Source organism: Cygnus olor, chromosome 5 (genome assembly GCF_009769625.2).
Source record: "Cygnus olor isolate bCygOlo1 chromosome 5, bCygOlo1.pri.v2, whole genome shotgun sequence".
Taxonomy (NCBI): Eukaryota; Metazoa; Chordata; class Aves; order Anseriformes; family Anatidae; genus Cygnus; species Cygnus olor.
Window position 1 is genome coordinate 23,103,676 of NC_049173.1, and position 20,513 is coordinate 23,124,188.

The following is a 20,513-nucleotide window of genomic DNA, read 5'->3' on the forward strand; positions in this document are numbered from 1 at the left end:
TCTAGTTCCAACCTCCCTGCCATGGGCAGGGATACCTCCCACTAGGCCCAAAGCCCCATCCAGCCTGGCACTGAACAGCTCCAGGGATGGGGCATCCACAGCTTCTCTGGGCAGCCTGTGCCAGTGCCTCACCACCCTCAGAGTGAAGAATTTCTTCCTCATGTCTAATCTCAATCTACCCTCTTTAACTTTAAAGCCATTACCCCTTGTTCTATCAATGCATGCCCTTGTAAAAAGTCTCTCTCCATCTACCTTACAAGCCTGCTTTATTAAAGTTTTGTCCAAGACAGTTTATCAGTGGCTCTGGTCTATCCACAGACTGTTGGGATTAGCTACAGAAGATTCTCTTCTAGTAGCAGAAGCATAATTGGGTAAAATATTCTGACATATCCTGAGCTAACTAAAACTGTCTTTCTAATGCCTGTAGGTCAGTCACCTCATGTTTGTTGCAACTTCATCAAAATCACTGCCACTGATGCAGCATCTGGTAACGATGCTACACTTGATAAAGCAGCCCTATGTTCACGTCTTAATGACTCAGACCCACTGCTGGCTAATTGTAATGGCAGGGAGTGCTTAGTCTTCTACATTGTAGATTTGTAGACATACTGTTTTTGAGGAATGTAAATGCTTGAGGATGTGTTATTCTCATGCATAACTTCCCTTTGAGTCCTTAACTGTAGAATTTGATAAGATATTAAAAGATTATAGAGAACATGTGTTAGACTGAACATTAACTTCCTTTCAGTTACACTGGGAAGATGCAGGTTGCTATATAGCTGTGCTTACTGCAAAGACAAAGTATAACAGTTGATTACCAATAATGTTGGTGTACCCAGAAGATTAAATATACATGCAGACTGAATAAAGAACTTGGTTATTAGTAAAACACTTTCCTTCTTGTAATTTAACAAATTTCAGCATGCAAAACCTTTTCAGCCTCTTGCTTCAGGTAGAGCCTTGGTATATGAGATGCCTTCCACTGCCATGGAAAGGAGCTATGAAGTAGATGGGATATACTTTTAAACACTGGCGTATCTAGTTCATCTTATGTGCAGAAATGATGTACTGTTGGGGCTGGTAGACAGCCCATAAGTGGTTAATAAGTGTGAATCCTGATCTGCCACATGGTAGTGGTAGAAATTCACAGCTGGAGTTCATGCCCATGTTAGTTTTCTAGCCCAAAAGCCCTATTAGTCATTGCTGCTTTTTGTTGGCTGTTCATTTGTATAAAAATGGTACTGAGTTGAGTCTAGGCAAAAAGATTTTTAATCTCACTTTAATGACTAAAGGTTAATAATTTTCAAGTTTTGTGTTTCTAATGGAATTTATTCCTTTTGTGTCTATTACTGAATGTTTTGTTTATGCTGTTCTTAAGCTGGTGGTTTGAGGAGCCAGCTCTGGCCAGGTTTGAGGCAGGATGGTCTGTTAATCCATCTTGCTTTGTGGGTCTGACATCAGTCATGTTGTACTGACTTACTCTCCGTTGCTTAAAGCCTGAATTTTCAGGCTCTTACAAAAGGGATTTTTCTTGTAGAAAAGTGCTCCCCTCTAGTTTGGCAAACGTTGCCTAATTAAATCAATTGCTTTTTAATACTGCTGTTACTTAACTCCTTAAAGTGTTTATTCATGCTGGACTCTTTTAAGTGTATATCTTGCTTCAAAGTGTCTCTGCTCAGATAAAAAAGCCTGCTGTTTGAGGCAAAAGATGAAAAATAATCGTCAAAATAGACATAATACTGTCATGGCTGTACATGGGCGAGTGGCCACTTTAGCTGATTTTATTGGCATGTTGTTTTGTAGCATCTTTTTGTCATATCTCTGAAAACCTTGCACATGAGCTAAGACCACGTAGTTGCTGCTGTACAGAGATAGACTGTTCTAAAGAACTTACAGTTTAAGTGATACACAGATCAGGGAAGTATGAAGAAATCAGACTTAAGAAAATGAATAGAAACACTATCTGATTGGCTAAAAAAAATAACCAAACAGACAATACTTCCTTATGATGTTTTGAGTGCATGTGCAACCTGCTCAGTCAGGCTCCTTTGTGATAACCAATGTAGAGTTTCTGGCAAACTGGGGAAGTGCCTCCATTACACATCACCAAAGTTCTCTTAAAATGTGTTTGTCTGTGTATTTTAAATTGGAGTTCTTTAGCGGATCAAATTTTTCCATTCTCATTAACAGACATGATCTGTTCATGGTGAGAACTGCATCTCTTTATGATGAAGTTTGTGGTGCGAACAGGCTGCCTTGGAGTTCTCTGAATGCAGCCGGGAGCTACAGGCGAAATTGGAAAGTGCAAATATAAAAATATTCCTCTGGGCTTTGGAATATGCCAAAGGCTTCAATCTCACCAGTATATGTAAACTCAATGAGTACACAATACATGCACCCAGCTGTTTTTTGTCATGCATTTAAACTCCACTGGAACTGTTTAGCTTAATAGCAAATGCAGTGACAGATACTTAGCATTAGCATAAATTTTGTTTTTCAGAGACCTTTCAATGCCAAGAACATCAACCATCATTTTTTTCTCCTTTTTCCATTTCTTAATCTCTTTGGCTTCACCAATGTGTTTTTTTCTTTTAAATCTGATTTAACTGTTTTCTCCTCTCCTTTAAAGGACAGAGCGTTTCGCTCACCTCTGCATTGGCTCCATACTCGGCGCACTCATGTAATCCAGGCAAATCCCCTGCATACAATCTTGTTACAAAACCATAGGCATGGGGTTAACTTGGAATGGTCACGAGCCAAGCCCTTCACTGCTTCTCCTAAAATAAATTGCTGCTAATGCTGCTGCCATGTGGCCAACAAACATGAGCTCACAGCAGTCTTTTGATTTCCTATTTCATGCTTTCAAGTGTGTTGGCTCTTAAACAAGGCTTCTCCTCCCACATTATTTGTAGTTTATCTCCTGAGTGGTGAACTTGGGAAGCATGTAAATGTGTCAGAAGAATAAATAACTTGACTCAGCTGTCCACCCCAGTTAGCGGTTCCCTAGTGCTCGCATCGTCTCCTGGCTGCATTAAGCGTGGCTCTACTGTGATGTGCTGGAGATGTGGTGGAGGTTTGGGGGAGTGCTTCCTGGCAGGCTGCTCAGGACACAGCTGCAGGACCTGAGCATGGCTCCAGGCTCCCTTTGTGTAGCAGTGGCCCCTAGTGGAGGCTGCTCAGGCTCTTCCCGTAAAGCACAGTTCCCATTTCCAAGTTGCTTTTAAACCTGGATCACCCAGCAGAGCTGTGGAAAAATCCAGTGAGTTGCTTCTCTCTTCTGGCTTTGCTCGCTAAAAACTAGAGTTTGGGCTATTAAACAGTAATGCACGTTGTAGCACTGGATTAAAGGATGATGCTAATTATTTCCTTTTCAAAGTTCCTCGTAGTTTTCCCAGGTTCTCTTGGCATTTGCCTGTGTGAACCGATGCTTTATAAAGCAAATCTGTGGGAATATAGCATTGTGACTACCCCGTTTTAATGCGTCTCTGTGCGATCTCAGATTGCATAGTATAATTGTGTATAATACTTCCTGTAGATCTGTAATGAAAATCTTCAGACATCGTCTGAAGCGAAGGATGTGGACTTCTTATTGCAAATATTGGCAGCATGCAGTGTTTGAGTGCGAATTCAGAGGAAACAGGTTGATACGTGTGGAGCCACCATGTCCCTAGAACTTAAACAACGAGATAGGAAAAGTATGTTGAAAGATACGAAACCCGTGTGTATGTATGATGAAGTTTTCACTCTAACTCCTTTTCATTAGCTTTTATAGTATAATCTCTCAGTAGAAACCAGCGAAAATGTTGGTTTCAGGGGGCTGAAAAACAGACTAGATTGCTGTAGGGGGGCGACCTTTCTGGCTCTGTGTAGGTGAGGGTCTCTGGCGGGATTGTCCATGTGAATCGGTCTTGGTTTCCCACTTTCTGCCCTGGGATGTGAGTGCATGTTACAAGTCGTCTTTCTGACAGATTATGTTACAAGTCTTTTAAAATCAATTCTAGCAGATACTGTGATCACAGGTCCTTAAACATCTATTACAGCATTTTAACAACATCACACTTCGTGCAACTTTTGCTTGGAAGATAAAAGTGGCATTTAATCAGTATTGAACTGGATTTTTGCTCAGTGTTCCAGTGTTCTTTACTTTAAAATCTCACTCTCCTTCCTCTAGTTTTCACCTTACTGGCTGTAGCACTCCAGTAGGTACTACCTTGTTTTGCATCTAACCCACGTTCCCAGTCAGATGTTCTTAACTCACGCTTGTCCGTTCTACCATTTGGCAAATCTAAAAACATTTTGCTCTTTGTTTCATTTTGCAAATGTTACCTCAAGTCATGCTTGACTTGCATTTTTCAGAAGCATTAAAGAGGGAGTTTTCTATACCTTCCATGAAAAATATGTTCATTGCAGGGAAAAAAAAATGCTCTTGTGCCTACTTAAAAAGTTGTCTGTTGTGTGTTATAATGATGAGGTATTTACAACTACAGTGTCCAGAAAACAGCTTGAATTATTATGTTGACGTTGCAAAAGATCTTCATAAGCCGTTGGGAAGCAACTTAGCTTCTGAAAGCTTAGTGGAGAGTCTGTTAAATCAGCAGAAGAATATTGAATTCCTGGTTGAGATTTGAAAAATGCTTGTTTCCAAAACAGAGTATACTGAATTATGTCTTCCACTGCAACAGCCAACCAAAAGACAGAAATGTAGGAATAATAAACAGAATGGAAGTATAAGCCTTTGTAAAAACAAGGGGATTTTAATGTGGAAAAATTTACAAGCTTGAATATATTATAGCATCACTCTGATTTGCAGAAACAAACTTCTGGAGAATGATATATGTAACCAAGTTTTCATCACCAGCTTACTTTGGTTTAAATAGTTCCAAATGTCAGAAGCCACAGGCTTTCTGAATTAGAAATTATCATTTTTTCTTCTCTCTGGCCCGTTGATAGAAGCATATAAGGAGAAGAGCCTCTGTGCTAATGAAATAATGCTCAATCTTCAGTCATTGATGCTGACGCTCCCAGGAAAACAAACCAGGAACGTTGCAACCTGATCCATGTTGTTTCCACGTAGCATGTTTGGCCACCTTATCTCTTGTTTAGGGAGCAGGGCATGATGGTATCGCTTTGTTCTGTCTTCATAGTGGATTGTGGCTTTTTTCTGTTTTCAGCAATAGCTGGACATCCTACTATTTTTTGTGATCTTTAAATGTACAGGTCTGGTAAAAATGTTAGTAAGCTGCGTAGTCAAAGATTTCCATAAAACTGGGTTGTAGGTTAGCCATGTCATTTTGGAGTGATGGTGGGTGCTGCAGAACGTACCCTTTCTGCTAGTTCTTTATATTCCATGCAAGGACATGGAGGCTCCGTTGTAACTAACAACAGTCAGTAAACGTTACTGCTCGGGTTATAAAATGCTTTTCAGTGGTGTTTCCTGAAGGAGGTTGAGATCTGCTTCTTTGATGTTTTTTGACACGTGTACACACACGTTTCCCCTCCCCAGCTACCATAATCTGCACAAGCACTGTTATTGGACTGAGTGCTTCCTTTTAGTTAGCTTATTTTATTTTTGTTAAGAGATCCCAAAATTAAATTGTTTAATCTTGAGAAAACATTTATACATGGGAGCAAAGTTTTATTAAATTCCCTAGCTTGTGGCCACCAGGAGAAGAGGAGGATAAGAAGCCAGCCCAGGTAGAGTCCTGCAGAATCAGTAGACCTCCTAGCAAAGCTCTCCTGCTGAGGTCATCCTTACATAAGTAAAGCTGTGGTATTTTTGTCAGGGTAAATTTACCCTGGGGTAAACCCCTTCCTTGACTGAAATAAGCTATACGAAGAGAAGTGATTGGGCTGCAAATCAGGGATGGAAAATCTGTCAGGGATGCAAATCTGTCAGTATGTGGCTTAGTGCTTCTCACCTCCAACACCTCTGCACTAGCAAGAGTTTATAAGGTGGGACGAGCTTGAAAAATATGAAACAGATTACAGTAGAGATTGAAAGTAACTCCTGTGCTAAGAATTAATGGAGTATTTCCATCTCAGAGACCTTATGGATTTGATATCAAGATTAATGTGCCCTAATCTTTGCTTCTAGCTGGTAACTTAAAAGTTGTCCTTAATATGCTGCAGCCAATCTTCTTAATAAAACATATTTCTTGTTAGACACATACTGATTCTTATTAGAGGCAGTGTGCTATTATCAGAGTTGTATCATCACAGGTTTTCACAGAAATCTTAGAAATATCTGCTAGTAAATGTTTGAATTTTGTTGCTCACATAATAGAAACCGGAACTGAGAACATTCCGTTATATTACAGCTTGAGTAGTTACAGCGAAACTGAGTACTTGGGGCAATAAATATCACAAGTGGGATGATTATGCGTGTAATGAATAGCAGTCTGTTCATATCAAGAGTTTTCTTTTATTCCAAGTTTTCCATTAAATCATTAAAACTGAAGATGTTAGCTGTCACCGGTATGTAAGATAAAGGCATGAAACTGCTCATCTTAACCTCGACAGTGTCGGCAACAAAAAAAATGGGTCGAATTAAAACTGCAAGATGAAGACTGCATTGAAGAGCTATAAAATTAGTTAATGAACAAGTGTATAGTAATTTTGTGATAGCTATCTAATGTGACACTTTCCATTGAACAGGTATCTGTTCACTAATTAGCACTGTACTGCAGCTTGAGCGTACAAATGCATTTCACTGCTCAGGAACCATTTTTAAAGATGACCTACTATGTTGCTTTGAAGCCTCTGTAAATAGAGTTGATTCAAGATTTAAACATTTAGCGTCTCTTGTATTCCTCCAAGTATCTGTGTTTTAGATCCAGGTGACAGCGATCCCTAGTGTGTCAAGAGAATAAAATCCCACTTGTGGGTTTTTTGTTTATTTTTCCCCAATTGAAGTTGGTTTGCCCCTCTAAGAGTTCCGTGTCAGTTGGTAGGCAGTTTGTGTACAATGCAGCATGCCTTTTTATTTCTCAAGAAGCCTTGCTGATGAAGTGTTGCATTGTCTAGAAGGACAGATTTGTGATTGCTTTCCCATTACTGCTTTGAGATCACGAGAAGGGGGAAAAACAAATACATCCTAATTGAACTAAATTTTCTCTCAAGTCCAATACCATCTATGATAGCTGATTCGTCAGCCTTAATAGATGACAGGAACAATACAAATAGTAGATTTTTGTTAGCAGAGTCTTTTCCACAAACGCTAGGGCAGCTTTGTTCTTTGTAGAGACGATTTTTAGTGTGAAATACAGAAGTTGCTCCGATCTAAGAGATCCCCCCCAAGAATATATTCATCCTGGCCATGCAAAAAAAAAATAGTTTCTGGGCAATTTTCATTGAACTGCATTTTGCTAAATAAGAGCTGTCTTGTATACTTGTACAAATCTTTGCAGTATTTGGCTGTCTAGTGTAAGCATGAATTTCTGTGTGAAGAGCATTGTGGCTGAATGAATATTTAGCCATCTCTGTTCATCTGTCTCACTGGTAAAGCACCCATTGCAAGAACAGTTTAGGTTTGGTGAGGGGGAATGTGCAACCATCTTTTTTTATTCTGCAGATAACTAAGGTAAGTATCAATTTAATTTCTGCTTCAAAATTCTTGAATAAATCCTTTCTTAAATCTCTCCTAGATTCTGTTTCCACTGTAACTTATGTTTGAGTGATATGACCTTTAAAGCAGAGGCAGTCACAAGTGATGATGTATCATTCTTCTCACCTGTAGGACTCTGTCCTGGCAAAGGTCCTGATTTACTTCCCATGTGCCTTTAGATTCATAATTGAGTGCTTTCTCTAGAGTGGATTTTTTCCCCTGGAAGACACTAGCTGTATTGTTTTAATATTATTGCTTGTCTCCTTATGTATTTGTAAGATGTAATATGCTGCTCTTCATTTATTGTAAAATACCCGAAAAGAGTAGATAAACTGTCCCTCAGCACAAATCCAGAAACACCGTCATTTGAAGCTTGCTTAGAAGTGGGCAAAAATTGCTATTCATATTGGAGGTATGTGCTAAATATTTGAAGAATGATGAAAATGCTACAGTCATTAAGCCATTACCCACTGTATTGGTCCAGCTTGGAGTATTGAACGCTTCTACTGCAGAAACTCTAAAAGCCTGAGGTAACTGCGCTTGACAGAATGGGCAAGTAATTTGCTTAGAGTTTATAAATGCAAAAGCATCTATCTGGCATTCTTGGCCACGCAGAGTTGATGATAACCATGGTGTTATGGGCAGTGCAAAGGTCTGAGAGGAGTTCTTGGTAGCTTTCTCCGCAAAGCTGCTGCTGATGCAGGAGTTGATGCTTGGTTACTAGCACTTGGGATAGGAGGGCTGCAACTCTACACCGTGTCTTCTGTGCTTCTGCACTTAACGTGTGGGGCAAAATGTTGGTATGGAGGTGAGCCAAGTCAGTTTAAAGTGACTGTTGTCATAGTGGACTGGTATAAGGCTGTGTCAAGTAAAAACACATTCTTCTTCTGTCGGCTATAAATACTGAGCTTATCTTAGCTATCCAAGCAGAGGCAATTACTGCATTTCTTTTCTCTGTTCTTGCTTCGTTCTCTGCTGAATCCACACAACTACAGGTCTGAGCTGAGGGCTGTAAAGGGAGAGTTTCTCCCCGTTAGCTGGCGTGTGACCCTTACTTCTGATACCACGGCAGCACGTGCTTTAGGGGATAAATGTGGGCTTTAGATTAAATGATGTCCCGACTGCTACAAGCAAGAAAGTGTTTTACTCAATTGTAAGAGCAATCTTGTTATGACTGCAGTAAACTTGTAAAAGGGTACAGAAGCAGAGGATAAGTTATTAGTTAATACTCCAATTCCAGCAAAGGTCTGTCAGTAGCTGGTTTAAGCTATTTACGGGGCCTATAAGGGACTTCAGATCAGTTGCTGTGATAAGGGGTTCTAGTTTTCTAGCCTTTTGAAGAATTCAGTTCCAGTAATCCTCCCTGAAGGTCATCACATTCCTAGATTAAAGGATGTTACCAGAATTGTTGCACAACTCCTATTTGAGAACAATTGGCAGGGTGGTGTCTGAGCAAGCCTTCTTTGAGTGGTCTTAAAATGAAGCTGCGTGCTGCCAAGAAAGCCAGATGCTGGAAGAGTGTTGCAGTCCTGGCAGTCTCTCTAGGCCTTCAGTTGAGCAGACGTGGACAGAGCTCTGAGCTTCAGAAAATACTTGGGCTGGGAAGCGATTTTGAAGTCCTGTTTGAATGCTTGAACATGGTTTGGGTAGGAGGGGGATTAGTGGTACTGGTTACCTGGTCACTGCTGTCTCAGAGCACTGCTTGCTTCAACTTTGTGGTCACAGACCCACGGCTAAAATTGTAGTAGCAATGAACAGCTTGCTCCACCTTTGTGCATCACTGAGGCTGAACCAGCGCATCTTAACAGATCTTAAGACTGGTTGCATGCTTTTTGCCTAATATTGTAAATCCTACTTAAATAGCATGTGGCATCACTCTTCAAGTGCAGGATTTTATATTGGATTAGGAGACGAAATACACTGGCATGCAGAGGAAAGAGGAGCTGAATGCAGTACAGGGAGAAAGGAAAGTGCAGGGGAAGGAACCTTTGCCAGGTTCTTGTTCAATACCTGGGTGCTGTGCTTACCTACAGCTCTTTTTCAGAAGGTGGTAGTGACGCATCATAGGTAGTGAGAAGACACCACTAAATACACTTTCAAGTTCTCAGTAATACTGCTGTAGCCGTGGTGGCAAGTTTTTAGAGAGGTAATTATTTCATTAAACTGACAGATGATTCTGGAGCAGAGTAAACACTGACAAGCTTTTGAGACCACAAACCTGAAGTTTGTAAGCATCTTCCACATCTATTGGTTGCTGTAATAGGTGCTTGTGTGTGTAGGGAACTGAGAGATTTGCGCATGAAACTTGTTTACATCTCAAAGCACCCTTCAATCTGTAAGGACAAATCTAGAATCATAAACTCTTTTTATGGGAAAAAGTTTACGGAAGACTGTGAAGCAGTTGCCAACTACAAATTAAGGTTGCTCTTTAATCTTTAGCCTGGAAGGCTCCCAGCAATTTGGAAAATGGTGTGAGTATATAGAGGGGAAAACTATAAAGGTGCAGAAGTTTCTTCTCCTGCTTGATACACTGTAAACTTCCTGCTGTGTGGTATGGGAGGATCTGCATCCCTAGCTGTGGGAGAGGGGCAGATCACAGCAGTGATACCCAGCCGTGTTCATTACCTTACCACTCCTGCAGCGGTGAAATTTCATGTTTATTTTGATGGGATTATAAATCACTGACCTGAAATGTTGTCAAAAGTTGTGCATTTTTGTGTAGGAACAAGTGGATGCAGCTTTCTCAGAAGGTACCATGGTACCTTTTTATTCCCCCTGATTGTAGATAGCTCTTTCCAGCTGTTCTTGGACATCTGTGTTTTTATTGATTGCCTGAATGTTAGAAATGCAAGAAGTGACATTTGGTCTACTATCTCTGGTTTCCTGGAGTAGGTTGAAGATTTTTGTTTGTTTTTTCACCTCATTTTGCAGGCTGGCGCATTTAAATAACCAAGTAATTGGTTTGAAAACATAGAGAAAAAGCTGGGTCTCAGCTAGAGGATCTGATCTAATGTGAGCCAGATACAAAATAAGTTTTGTAAACACAAAATGCATTTGTGTTTTACTGAAATCTTGCTGTTTTGGGGGGAAGAGGAATTAAGATTCTGCAGAAACTCTGGGGGATAAAAGATTAAGAAGTAAAGCTGTTAATGGAGGAGAAGAGATGTTTCAAATGGCAGTGAGTACAATTAAAAATACCAGTTCCTGCCCACTAATGACGGGCCAAGTTTTGCAAACAGGTTTCATTCTTTTTTTTCTTTTGCTTTGCCTTTGATGGGATTTTGCCTTTGATTGCATGGTTGTGGGTGGAATGTCTGATACTTTTGGCTACAAAAACCGTATAGGTTCTTAAAACTACATTTGTTCTGGCCTGGAGCATAGCTACGTGGGTGTGGATGTCTCTTTGAGGCCTGGCGTTCCTTTTGGGTAATCACCTTATGTTAGCTATGACTTTAAAGGGAGACTATTAATATCTAGCAGCCAACTTCACTATGTGGCATATATCAGCACTGGAAGATTTAGTGCTTTGGTATATGAATTACTCATTTAGTGAAGGCTGTGTCTGGATGATCAGTTATCCAAAAATATACTCTGTGGACCAGAGACAAGCAATTATAAATGTTACCTACCTATCATAGTCTTATGGCAGTGTTTTATCTCTTAAACACATTAGAATATTAGTTAATCAGAAATGCATCATTGCATTCATCTACTTAGGTGAGAATATGTGGATCTTTTAAAATTTAACTGATAAATAGGTTGTCCAATGCATATCTGGGTAGCTGGAGTATTTAAATTATACCAGCAATCCAACGTTCTGTGTACTAATTTTGCCAAATGTCAAAAAATAAAATAGGCTGAACACATGATAAATTGACTGCTGTTGCTTGTGCAAAGTGATCTGGATTATCAGAGGTAATCTGTTTAAATTAAACCCAGCTCACTTTCAGTGAGAAAGGGTAGAGAGCAGCCACATGATCAGTTCAAGCAGATTCAGGAGGAAAATGGTAAATTCCATCAATACAGGCAGGCAGGATAATATGTAGTGAAGAGCTTGAGCTGATACTTGTTCAGTAACTATTCCAAGTGTAAGCAAACTCTTCTTCGACATGCAGTTATCAGTGAATTTTGAGCAAACTTTGCAGCTTGCTTAAAAGCAGGCTTCTATATCATTTTGTCAGATTTGTATCTCTTGATACAATTCTGATGCAAACAAACTAGGGAGTTCTTGGATTTGACAATTATGCTTGTCCATTACGCATGTCTTAGTCCATTCAGCTACAGCATTATCTGAAAATGAGTAATTAATCTTGATTACATGAGAAATACAGATTAGAATTCAGTTTGTTCTAACTTTAACACTTCCATAAGCGCAAATGATACATTCATAGTCTGTACTGTAGCTAGAGGTCTTGTGCTGCAATTACACATGTGATTTAGGACTGTTGTGTTCATGGTCTTAATTTCTTTTCTAGGGAAAGAGTGTGTGCAGCAGCTAGCAGAGAACACAAGGTATTTCAGGAGACGACTGAAAGAGATGGGCTTTATCATCTATGGAAATGAAGATTCCCCTGTTGTGCCTCTGATGCTGTACATGCCAGCAAAAATTGGGTAGGTTTAACAAGGTAACTTCTCATCTATCTACTTTAAAGCTAGGATGCTAAAAGAATATTAAGACTTGTGTAAATGTAAGGAAAGACTGTTCTGTTTTTTACTTCTGTGACCATTACTAAGTTTTGTAAAACATAGGAACTTCCTATAAGTGATCTGGATAAAACTGGGGCTTGTAGCTTGGGGCTGCAGGAGAGCACTTCAGAGAAGCAATTTTTAAAACGTGACATGCAGTAGTAAAGCTTTCGTCTTATTTATGTATGAAGTGCATATATGCACTAAAGAGAAGCCAGAATTGATTGGAAATTCATGTAAGAATGTTACTGGAAGAACTTCTCAACAGTTCATGGATCAGAAGCAGCGAACATTTCCATAGCTGAACTTTGGAAAACTAAAAAATAATAACAATGATAAAATAAAAAAGAGAAGGGGGAACACACTACTACTGTAGTGATAAATCCTCAGTATTTTAAGTAGTCTGGATTTAATATCTAAGGCATAATTATTGTAAGTACAAATAGAATGCTAATACATGTTTTTTTAAAAATGCTTGTGGGCTGCTGTGTGGATACTTAAGTCTAAAATTCTGCAAACAGGATATAACTTGTATATTAAAATATTTTGCAATGTAAACATCCTGATTTCAATGGCAACTTGGCTTTGACAGCTGCTTTTTAGTGTCCATGTATAATGCAGTGCTCAACCAACGCTTTCAGATTTGGAAAAGCATAGCCTCGTTTTAAGCAGTACAGAACACCTTTAGTGCTCTTCTAGCTCAGCTAGTCTTTGGTCTGGCTAAGCTGTGATTCCATGAGGGAACAAACATCTAGCTCTCTTCATGAAGCTAGATATGGTAGTCTTCCACCCTCCTCAGTGCAACCAAATTTAAAAGGCCCCATAATCTTTATGGGTGCTGTGGAGCCTGCGATATGTGCTGTCCAGCACATAGTACGTACTGTGTCTACCTTCCAGCTGTTCTACTAATCAGTGCAATCTTTTCCCTGGAAATGTTCATGGCAATGTTTGCTAGCTGAGCATTTGGGCCAGTAGCTTAGTTAAAAATAGGCAAGAGCACAGAGCTCTGACAGTTGGCCATTGGGGTCTACATTGGGTCTACCTCATCCTTTCTCTCTTGAAGTCTGTTTTAAATTTGAGAGTACTAACTGGATACAAAATAAAGTATACCAGAATATACTTATAAATAAGAAAAATTGTTGCAGCAGAAGGCAGAAAACATTAAAAAAAGTAAAAGTGCATAATTGTTGTAGATACTCATAAATCTTAGTTCATTGCTACTTCTAAAGACAAGAAGGTCAGTTTAAAAGGGCTGAACCATTTCCTGTGGCCTCTAGAAACACCCACAATTGCACTGCCATTACGGAAAGAATCTAGATACTCATTCCTCTCATCGCATACGTCACAGCCACTAACTTCTTTAATCATTGTAATCATTAGTTTTGTGAATGTATTCTGTGACTGTTGATTGAGATTTTTTGCACCTTCCTTAAAAACGTTTGGTATTACATTAGGTGACCTTAACTTATGGTGGCAATTTGAATGTTCCCATGATAAGCACTTAAGTCATGCGTTCTGTGACTCCATAATGTAGCTGAATTTAATTTAATTGGTAGAAACAAACCATTTAGAAATAGCAGTATCATCTGCAGCAGGGGTGAATTCCTTGTGTAGTCAAACTTCCGAGTCTAAGTCTCGGTTTCCTATCAGAAATATTTTCAAGTTTAGGTTACAAATCCATTTGGAAACAGCCTGCTAAAAGACCAGCCTCTGCCACATATGGTCATCCCTGGCTTACCACCTGGGGATTGAAGTAGAGGGCCTTGTGACTGGACATTCTACCTCCACAAGAAAGCACCAGAAGCTCTGAGTTTCAATGTTCCTGGCTTGTTTAATAAAGGACAGTATGGGTTAACATACTGAGACTGAGACCTTTATGCTGACGTTCTATCTCCTCCGGTATCATTCTGACAATTTTCCTTGTTCTTTCTGGTAGTGCATTTGGGCGTGAGATGCTAAAGCGGAACATCGGTGTTGTGGTTGTAGGCTTCCCTGCAACCCCAATCATCGAGTCCAGAGCCAGATTCTGTTTGTCTGCAGCTCATACCAAAGAGATGCTCGATACGGTAAGTGTCTCATCTTGTCTTCCTCTTGCTTATGCCTTCTATAAACAGAGATAACAATTGTTGTGTTGTTTTTTTTGTAGACTGGTTTGATGTTTGGTATGCAAATTAGTTGAACCTAATGTTCAAAGCCTTGTGTAGTAGAGCTGGCAATAACACCATCTCTTTCCTTTCCCCAACAAAGCAGAATGGCTGCCTTCAGTAAATTTCAGAAACTTTTTTCCCATTTCAAATATGCAAGAGGGACAGTCTTGTTCCCTTGAGGCACTGCTTTTTTCCCTTCTCTAGAGGCTCTGCCTTCAGTTCTTGGGCTTGTGAAACTGAATCTTTTAAAAGAAAGGAAATCTGCTGCTTCTGATACTATACACAAGTTGATTTAAAAAAAAAAAAAAAAGTCTAAGGTCCCACAGAACATCCGTGTTCTTTTCAAGAGCAACTGCAAACCCCTTCATGTGGCTTACCATTGAGCACATTCATTCCAAACATTACTATTCCAGTTCTTGTTTATGGCTTCAGAGCGTTGTATCATACATGATCCCCTCCTGAATGAGGCTGTGCCATGTGCAATGCCTTGCTGGCTCCTGCCCACACTAGGCATGTTCCAGCAGGAGCAGCAACTCTCTTAAAGGAGGTCTGTATTTCAGTTAGGAGATGCTACTTTAAAAATTAAGGATGGGAGTTACTCTCTGACTAATATAATTGACAGGGGATTTATGAATAAACCTGACTATCCTCTATACATTTCGAATATGGTAACTACATTCATTTTTGAGTCTTCTAAATAAGATAGACATATACATAGTCTGTCCTAGGCTCAGTCAAAGTTCTCCATTATGATTTTTCCAGTTCTGCTGTTCTCTGACTCAGAGCCTAAGTTAGTCTGAGTCACAACCTTGAATTTAAGGAGGGCAGACTTTGCCCTTTACAGAGGTTGCATGGAATAATCACGTAGGATACAGTCCTGAAAAGAGGAGAGGTTGAGGAGAACTGGTTGATTTTCCTCCCCCGCCACTCCTCCAAGTGATTATCTCCAGGCTGTAGAATGGTCTATCCTGACATGCATGAAAGCAAAAGCAGTGGGAGTTCTGCATGGATGAACAAAATGACAAAACTGAAACATGAAATGAAAGCATATAAGAGGTGTAAGCAGGACCCGAAAGGAATACAGAGGCATTGTCCTGAGCATGCAAAGATGAGGTCAGGAAAGCCAAAGCCCACTTGGAGCTGAATGTGTTGAAGTACATGAAATACAGCAAGAAGGGCTTTTTTAGGGATATTTGTAGCAAAAGGGAGACTAAGGGAAATGTGGGGCTGCTGCTGAATGGCATAGGAACCTAGTGACAAAGTACATGGAAAAAGTCAAGTTACGTGCTACCTTTATTGCCTTAATCCTTACTGATAAGACTTGCATTGAAGAATCTGAAGGCCCATGAGGTCAGTGAGAAATCTTTGAAAGTATTTCCAAATATATTATGGACAAGAAGGTGGCTGGGAATAGTCATCATGGAATTATCAAGGGGAAATCATGGCCAGTGTCCAAGTATGATCAGGCAGTAACATTTTGTAGCATGAACAGCGAGTAGGAGCTGTAATATAAACAGACTTTTACCAGCAAGTCAAAAAAAGGTTTCAAACTTTTCATCCTTTGCTGCCAGAGAACTTCTTGCTGTCAGCTAGTCTTTGTCTTCTCTGTTAGCGACTAGCTGGAGTCTTAACCTTAACAAGCTGTTTTCACAGAATGTTTACAAGTACTATACTTGCTCTTTTCCAGAAACAATCTGCAACTTTTATTAGCCTGCTTAGGAAAAGAGTTTTTTGTTTTTAATCTATCTACTTACAAGTCTTTCAACTTTCCAGAAAATATTTCAAGTTTTGTGCATTTAGCTCTGAAGACTCATTTCTGCAGTACCCATGTAGGTGCTAAATGCAGTAAACTAAAAGAAATACTTGTGTAATATATTAGGGCTTCTCTAAGAAAATTAATCAAGGACAAAATGAGGTGTGAATTTTGAAGTGAATGAAGAAATCTTGATTTAATTCAGTATGTGGAGGCTTTGTTCCAAGTTGGCGTAAACCACTTCAAAGTTCAAAACAACTGAATGCTCTGAACCCAGAACACTGGCAAGGGGAGTTAATAAGGAGCAAGTCTTTGTGTCGGTGACTTTGTGTTGTGTTTTTCTTGTGTTGTAGTGAAAGGGAGTTGATTTCAGGCAGCTTGTAATTAAGGCAGCATCAGATCTGATTCCTCTGCTGAACTGTGGCAACAATATCCAAGAGGAAAAAAAATGAAATGAGTACAAATGGAAAGAGCTGGCAGAGAGCTTCTACAAGTCCGAGACAGGAGAACTGGGTAGCCCATCCACGTGTGCATGGATGCTAACTAGTGCTGTTACCGTGGCATTTTTTCTAAACAAAATTAATCCAGGTTTGGACTATGGGGAAGAGAAGCTTGTCTTGTAAATGCTGATATTTGTAACACTTCCTTGTTCTTATTAAATAAACCCACGTGATGGGGAACAGTTCTCAGTTACAATTTTAACTGTTTTATGTAAATAAAACTTCCTTGCCTGAAAATATTTGGCTCAGGATCAGAGTGAAGTCCTTCATAACCTGCATCCCTGTGGGCTGGTGCTTTCTTTTCAGTGATGAAAAATATATTACACTCTCCTGAAGTCAGAGTTCACCAATGCCATTTCCTTTGTACTTTTTGCTAGTCACATGGACTTTTTTGTTTTAAATTAATAAAATCCTAAATCTGCGTTCAAGAATAACAGTTAACAGACTCTTTCAACAGAAATTCAACCTTAAATTGTTTCCATATGGGGTCTTTAAGCTCTGGCAAACTGTGCCCATGCTCTTGGTGTTTTGTTGTGCTTTTTTTTTTAACTGAGGTCCAACTTCTGGGCTTGTCATTCCCCCAGATTTTAGAGTGGAGAAGTTCTTGCTGCCAGATATAACAAGCATGAGGGGCCATTGTTTAAAGAAACAAAAACTTGGACCCTTCATCCAGGAAGGAAAAGCATGTAGGGATATTAACCCCCGTCTGCCAACTATTCTCAGGAGACAGGCATCTGACCCAAAACATGTTAAAATTAGAGCATTACTGTTGAATCAATGACATTCTAAAGGAATGTTGAATGTACCGATCTGGACACATTTAAAATTCAAGGGAGTGCAGAATACCAACATTTGAGTTCAAAATTCACACTGAACTTGAAAGTCGTCATCTGCGCACATCTTTGCCACTTGCCAGGTATAAGATAATTAGCATCACATACTGTTAGAAATTCATCTGCAGCACTTGACTTATTTTTGGACGTTGTTCCAGGAATGATCTGTAGAGAAATAAATCGAAGCTTAGAGTTTGACTTTTAACGAATCCTGTTGTGAGACTCTCTTATCAAAGAGATTGCACGATTAAATGAGTATTGACTTTCCTTATTATGCTTGCAGATGCTTGATCTCTGGTAAACTTCATATGATTTGCATGCATATCATATGGTAAAAGGTTTTGTTAGCTCACTAGCAGTGTTCTGGGCCATCAGTTGCTGAGGTGGTGTCTTTGTGGCAACAGTCAGGGAGGGTTGCTTTCCAGGGAGTTAAAAACAATAAAAAAATACTTGGGGTCCTACCTTGAATGACTTCTCCTTGGAAAAAAAATCTCCCATACAATATTATTTATGATGTAGAGCTTGCATCTCTAGTTGCATATGAGCAACTCAAATTAGTCAAATGCAGATATAACAAATACATCAACAGAAGCTGTTAGCATAATATCACAAGCTGCTTTTCACTGCCTTGTAGTTTAAAAACAATAGTATTTCAGGCACAGTATATTAGCATGCACAATGATTTCATACTGAATGGTACAAAAAGAGGAGTCAAACTTCCAGGTACATTTTTTTCTGATTCAGCTTTATTAACCCCTTAGGAAGGGAGTGTTATTTGTAGGTTTGTGCCTGGTGCATCCCACCAATAAGCACACAGTTGGAATCCACACAAAGGTCTTTTAATAAATAATTGATTGCTGGGACTTGGGACTACAGGAGGAACACTGTTCCCAGTTGACCTGTCTATGAATAGACATGGCTTTATTTTGGCTGACAGTGAAGTTTGGGGTAATATTGATGGGTTTTATGTTCTTGCCTTGGAGTTGGAGTAGTCAGGTAGGTAGGTGTAAGGTCACTCTCAGTTAAATGACTAGTGCTGCTCACTTGGTCTAGAGGCTTCCAAATACAAAAATAAAAAACAAATCCTGCACACCTCCAAACCTACAGACTTACAGCCTGGTAAAATCCTACTTTGCTGTCAGTGGTCTGTTGGCATGCAAAAATGAAGATGTGCTGATAGCTTTCTTGCATCTGTTTCCTCTGCTGATATACTGTGGTCTCTTTCTCAGGCTTTAAAAGAAATCAGTGAAGTTGGGGACCTTTTGCAACTGAAATATTCCCGTCACCGTTTGGTACCTCTCTTGGACCGGCCATTTGATGAGACTACATATGAAGAAACAGAAGACTGAACTCCCTCCATGTGCCTTGGTGGGAGGGACACACCCTGTGGGACACTGCCACGCAGCCTGCAGAGTCTGTGAACTACACACTTATGACTGCTTAGCATAAAAGACATTTCCTCACAGTACTGAAGTGGCCACATCAGCTCTAAATGGCATTTTGTAAATAGGGAGGGGAGAGGAAAAAAAAAAAGCTTTGATTCCTGTGTCTTCAGGGTCTGGCCCTAGAGGTGCTTGGCTTTATTTTTTCATGTTGCTTTTTTTATTTATTTGTCTCAATAAGTTCACAGCAACCCGAGTTGGCTGTGGCTGATCAGCTCAGACTTTGTATGCACCATTAGCCTCCCAAATGCTGGCTGAGATGTTGTGAGCATGTGTGATGCTGGCATGGCAGCATTTCCAGTGTCACTGCTAGATGTCTGACCTTCCCAGTAAGGAGTGAGCCAACCTGTCTGTTCATTGGAAACTTCCTAGAGAAACTGTTGATTGCTAACTTTGGCGTATTTGACAAGATGGATAATCAACCAAAGCTTTTTCCTTTTGCAGTTACTTGTGTTTAAAACTTGAATTTAGCTTTTTTTAAAATAAATGTGTTGCTGACATGTCACTGACAGGACCATTGTTCCAAACATTATTTAGTTCTGTAAGCCACAGGCAGAAAGACTTCGGGGACTCTAGCCTCTTTTCCTTCCCAGTATGGATATCAGATTGTCTCCTGGTTTTGACAGTAATTGTCCTCTTGATATAGGGTAAGTGATGGAGAGATTTTTGTGTTAGTTATTTTTAAAATGGGATGATTTGTCTTCCTTCTGACATACTTCTGTTTTTTTAAAAAATGTTTTTTGTGTGTATTCATTGTGTATTCTCATCTTCAGATTATTTTTTCTTTTGCTTTAGAACTATTATAAAACCATGAACAAGTATATCTGGTAGCAGATAGGTTCTAGAAGGGTGCTTTTGGACTTAAGTAAACCATAGCAAGCCTTGTGCTTCCTGTTAAGACCAGAACCTCTGAATAAGCAGGCCTGTACAATGAATGGCTATTAGAGAACCACTTATTTCATGCAGACCTGTGAAAGAATGATTGCTGCCCTTTGCCACGCTGATCTTTTCTTGTCACGTATGAGATGTTCTTCTTTGTCCTTGTTGTCCAAGGCTCTTATGCAATGAGTATAGACAGCTTGTATCTTGTATGTTATATTTCAGTTAGCCAACAAATTCTCCTAACTGGCAGCTGTTATGTCTATATAGGCCTTCCCCAAACAGAAGCTGTCCTCACAACTGCATTTGGTTTGAGGTCTTTGTTTTTCCATTTCTGTTACTGTGAGATCAAATTAATATTCACTGAGCCAGTTGCTGTTTGGAATCTTTATTTTTCAAGTTCCACGCTGTCTTACTCTGATCAAAGTTTAAAATAGACACCTTTCCTTTAGTGCACCTTAGAGGTGGTCTGCTCCGCATCTTGAATTCTCTCAGTGAACAGAACAGATCATTGAAGAGATACCAAAAAAGTTACAACAGGAGTCAGTTGCAGTGTAGTTCTTGGTGTGTTTTTGTTTCCCTGGACTTGTAGGTTATTTGCAAAAATAGTAATGCTTTAACATTGTGTCAGTTGGGTTTGGGCCAGCTCTTGAGTTTGGGTTAGCACGAT

General features: G+C 39.7%; 1 protein-coding gene across 2 annotated transcripts in view; it reads left to right on the forward strand.

Moving 5' to 3' along the window:
* The window catches only part of SPTLC2 (serine palmitoyltransferase long chain base subunit 2), a 69,371-nt gene extending 49,902 nt beyond the window's left edge, over positions 1-19,469 (forward strand). The window contains exons 10-12 of one of the 2 annotated variants that reach the window (XM_040558305.1): positions 12,079-12,214; positions 14,226-14,355; positions 18,752-19,469. In XM_040558305.1, coding sequence (XP_040414239.1) covers positions 12,079-12,214; positions 14,226-14,355; positions 18,752-18,871 — 386 coding nt within the window. In that variant the 3' untranslated portion in view covers positions 18,872-19,469. Of the gene's footprint in view, positions 1-12,078; positions 12,215-14,225; positions 14,356-16,542; positions 16,929-18,751 lie in introns of those variants that run through there. The other variant, XM_040558307.1, reaches the window with a different exon arrangement.
* The last annotated feature ends 1,044 nt before the right edge of the window (positions 19,470-20,513 follow it).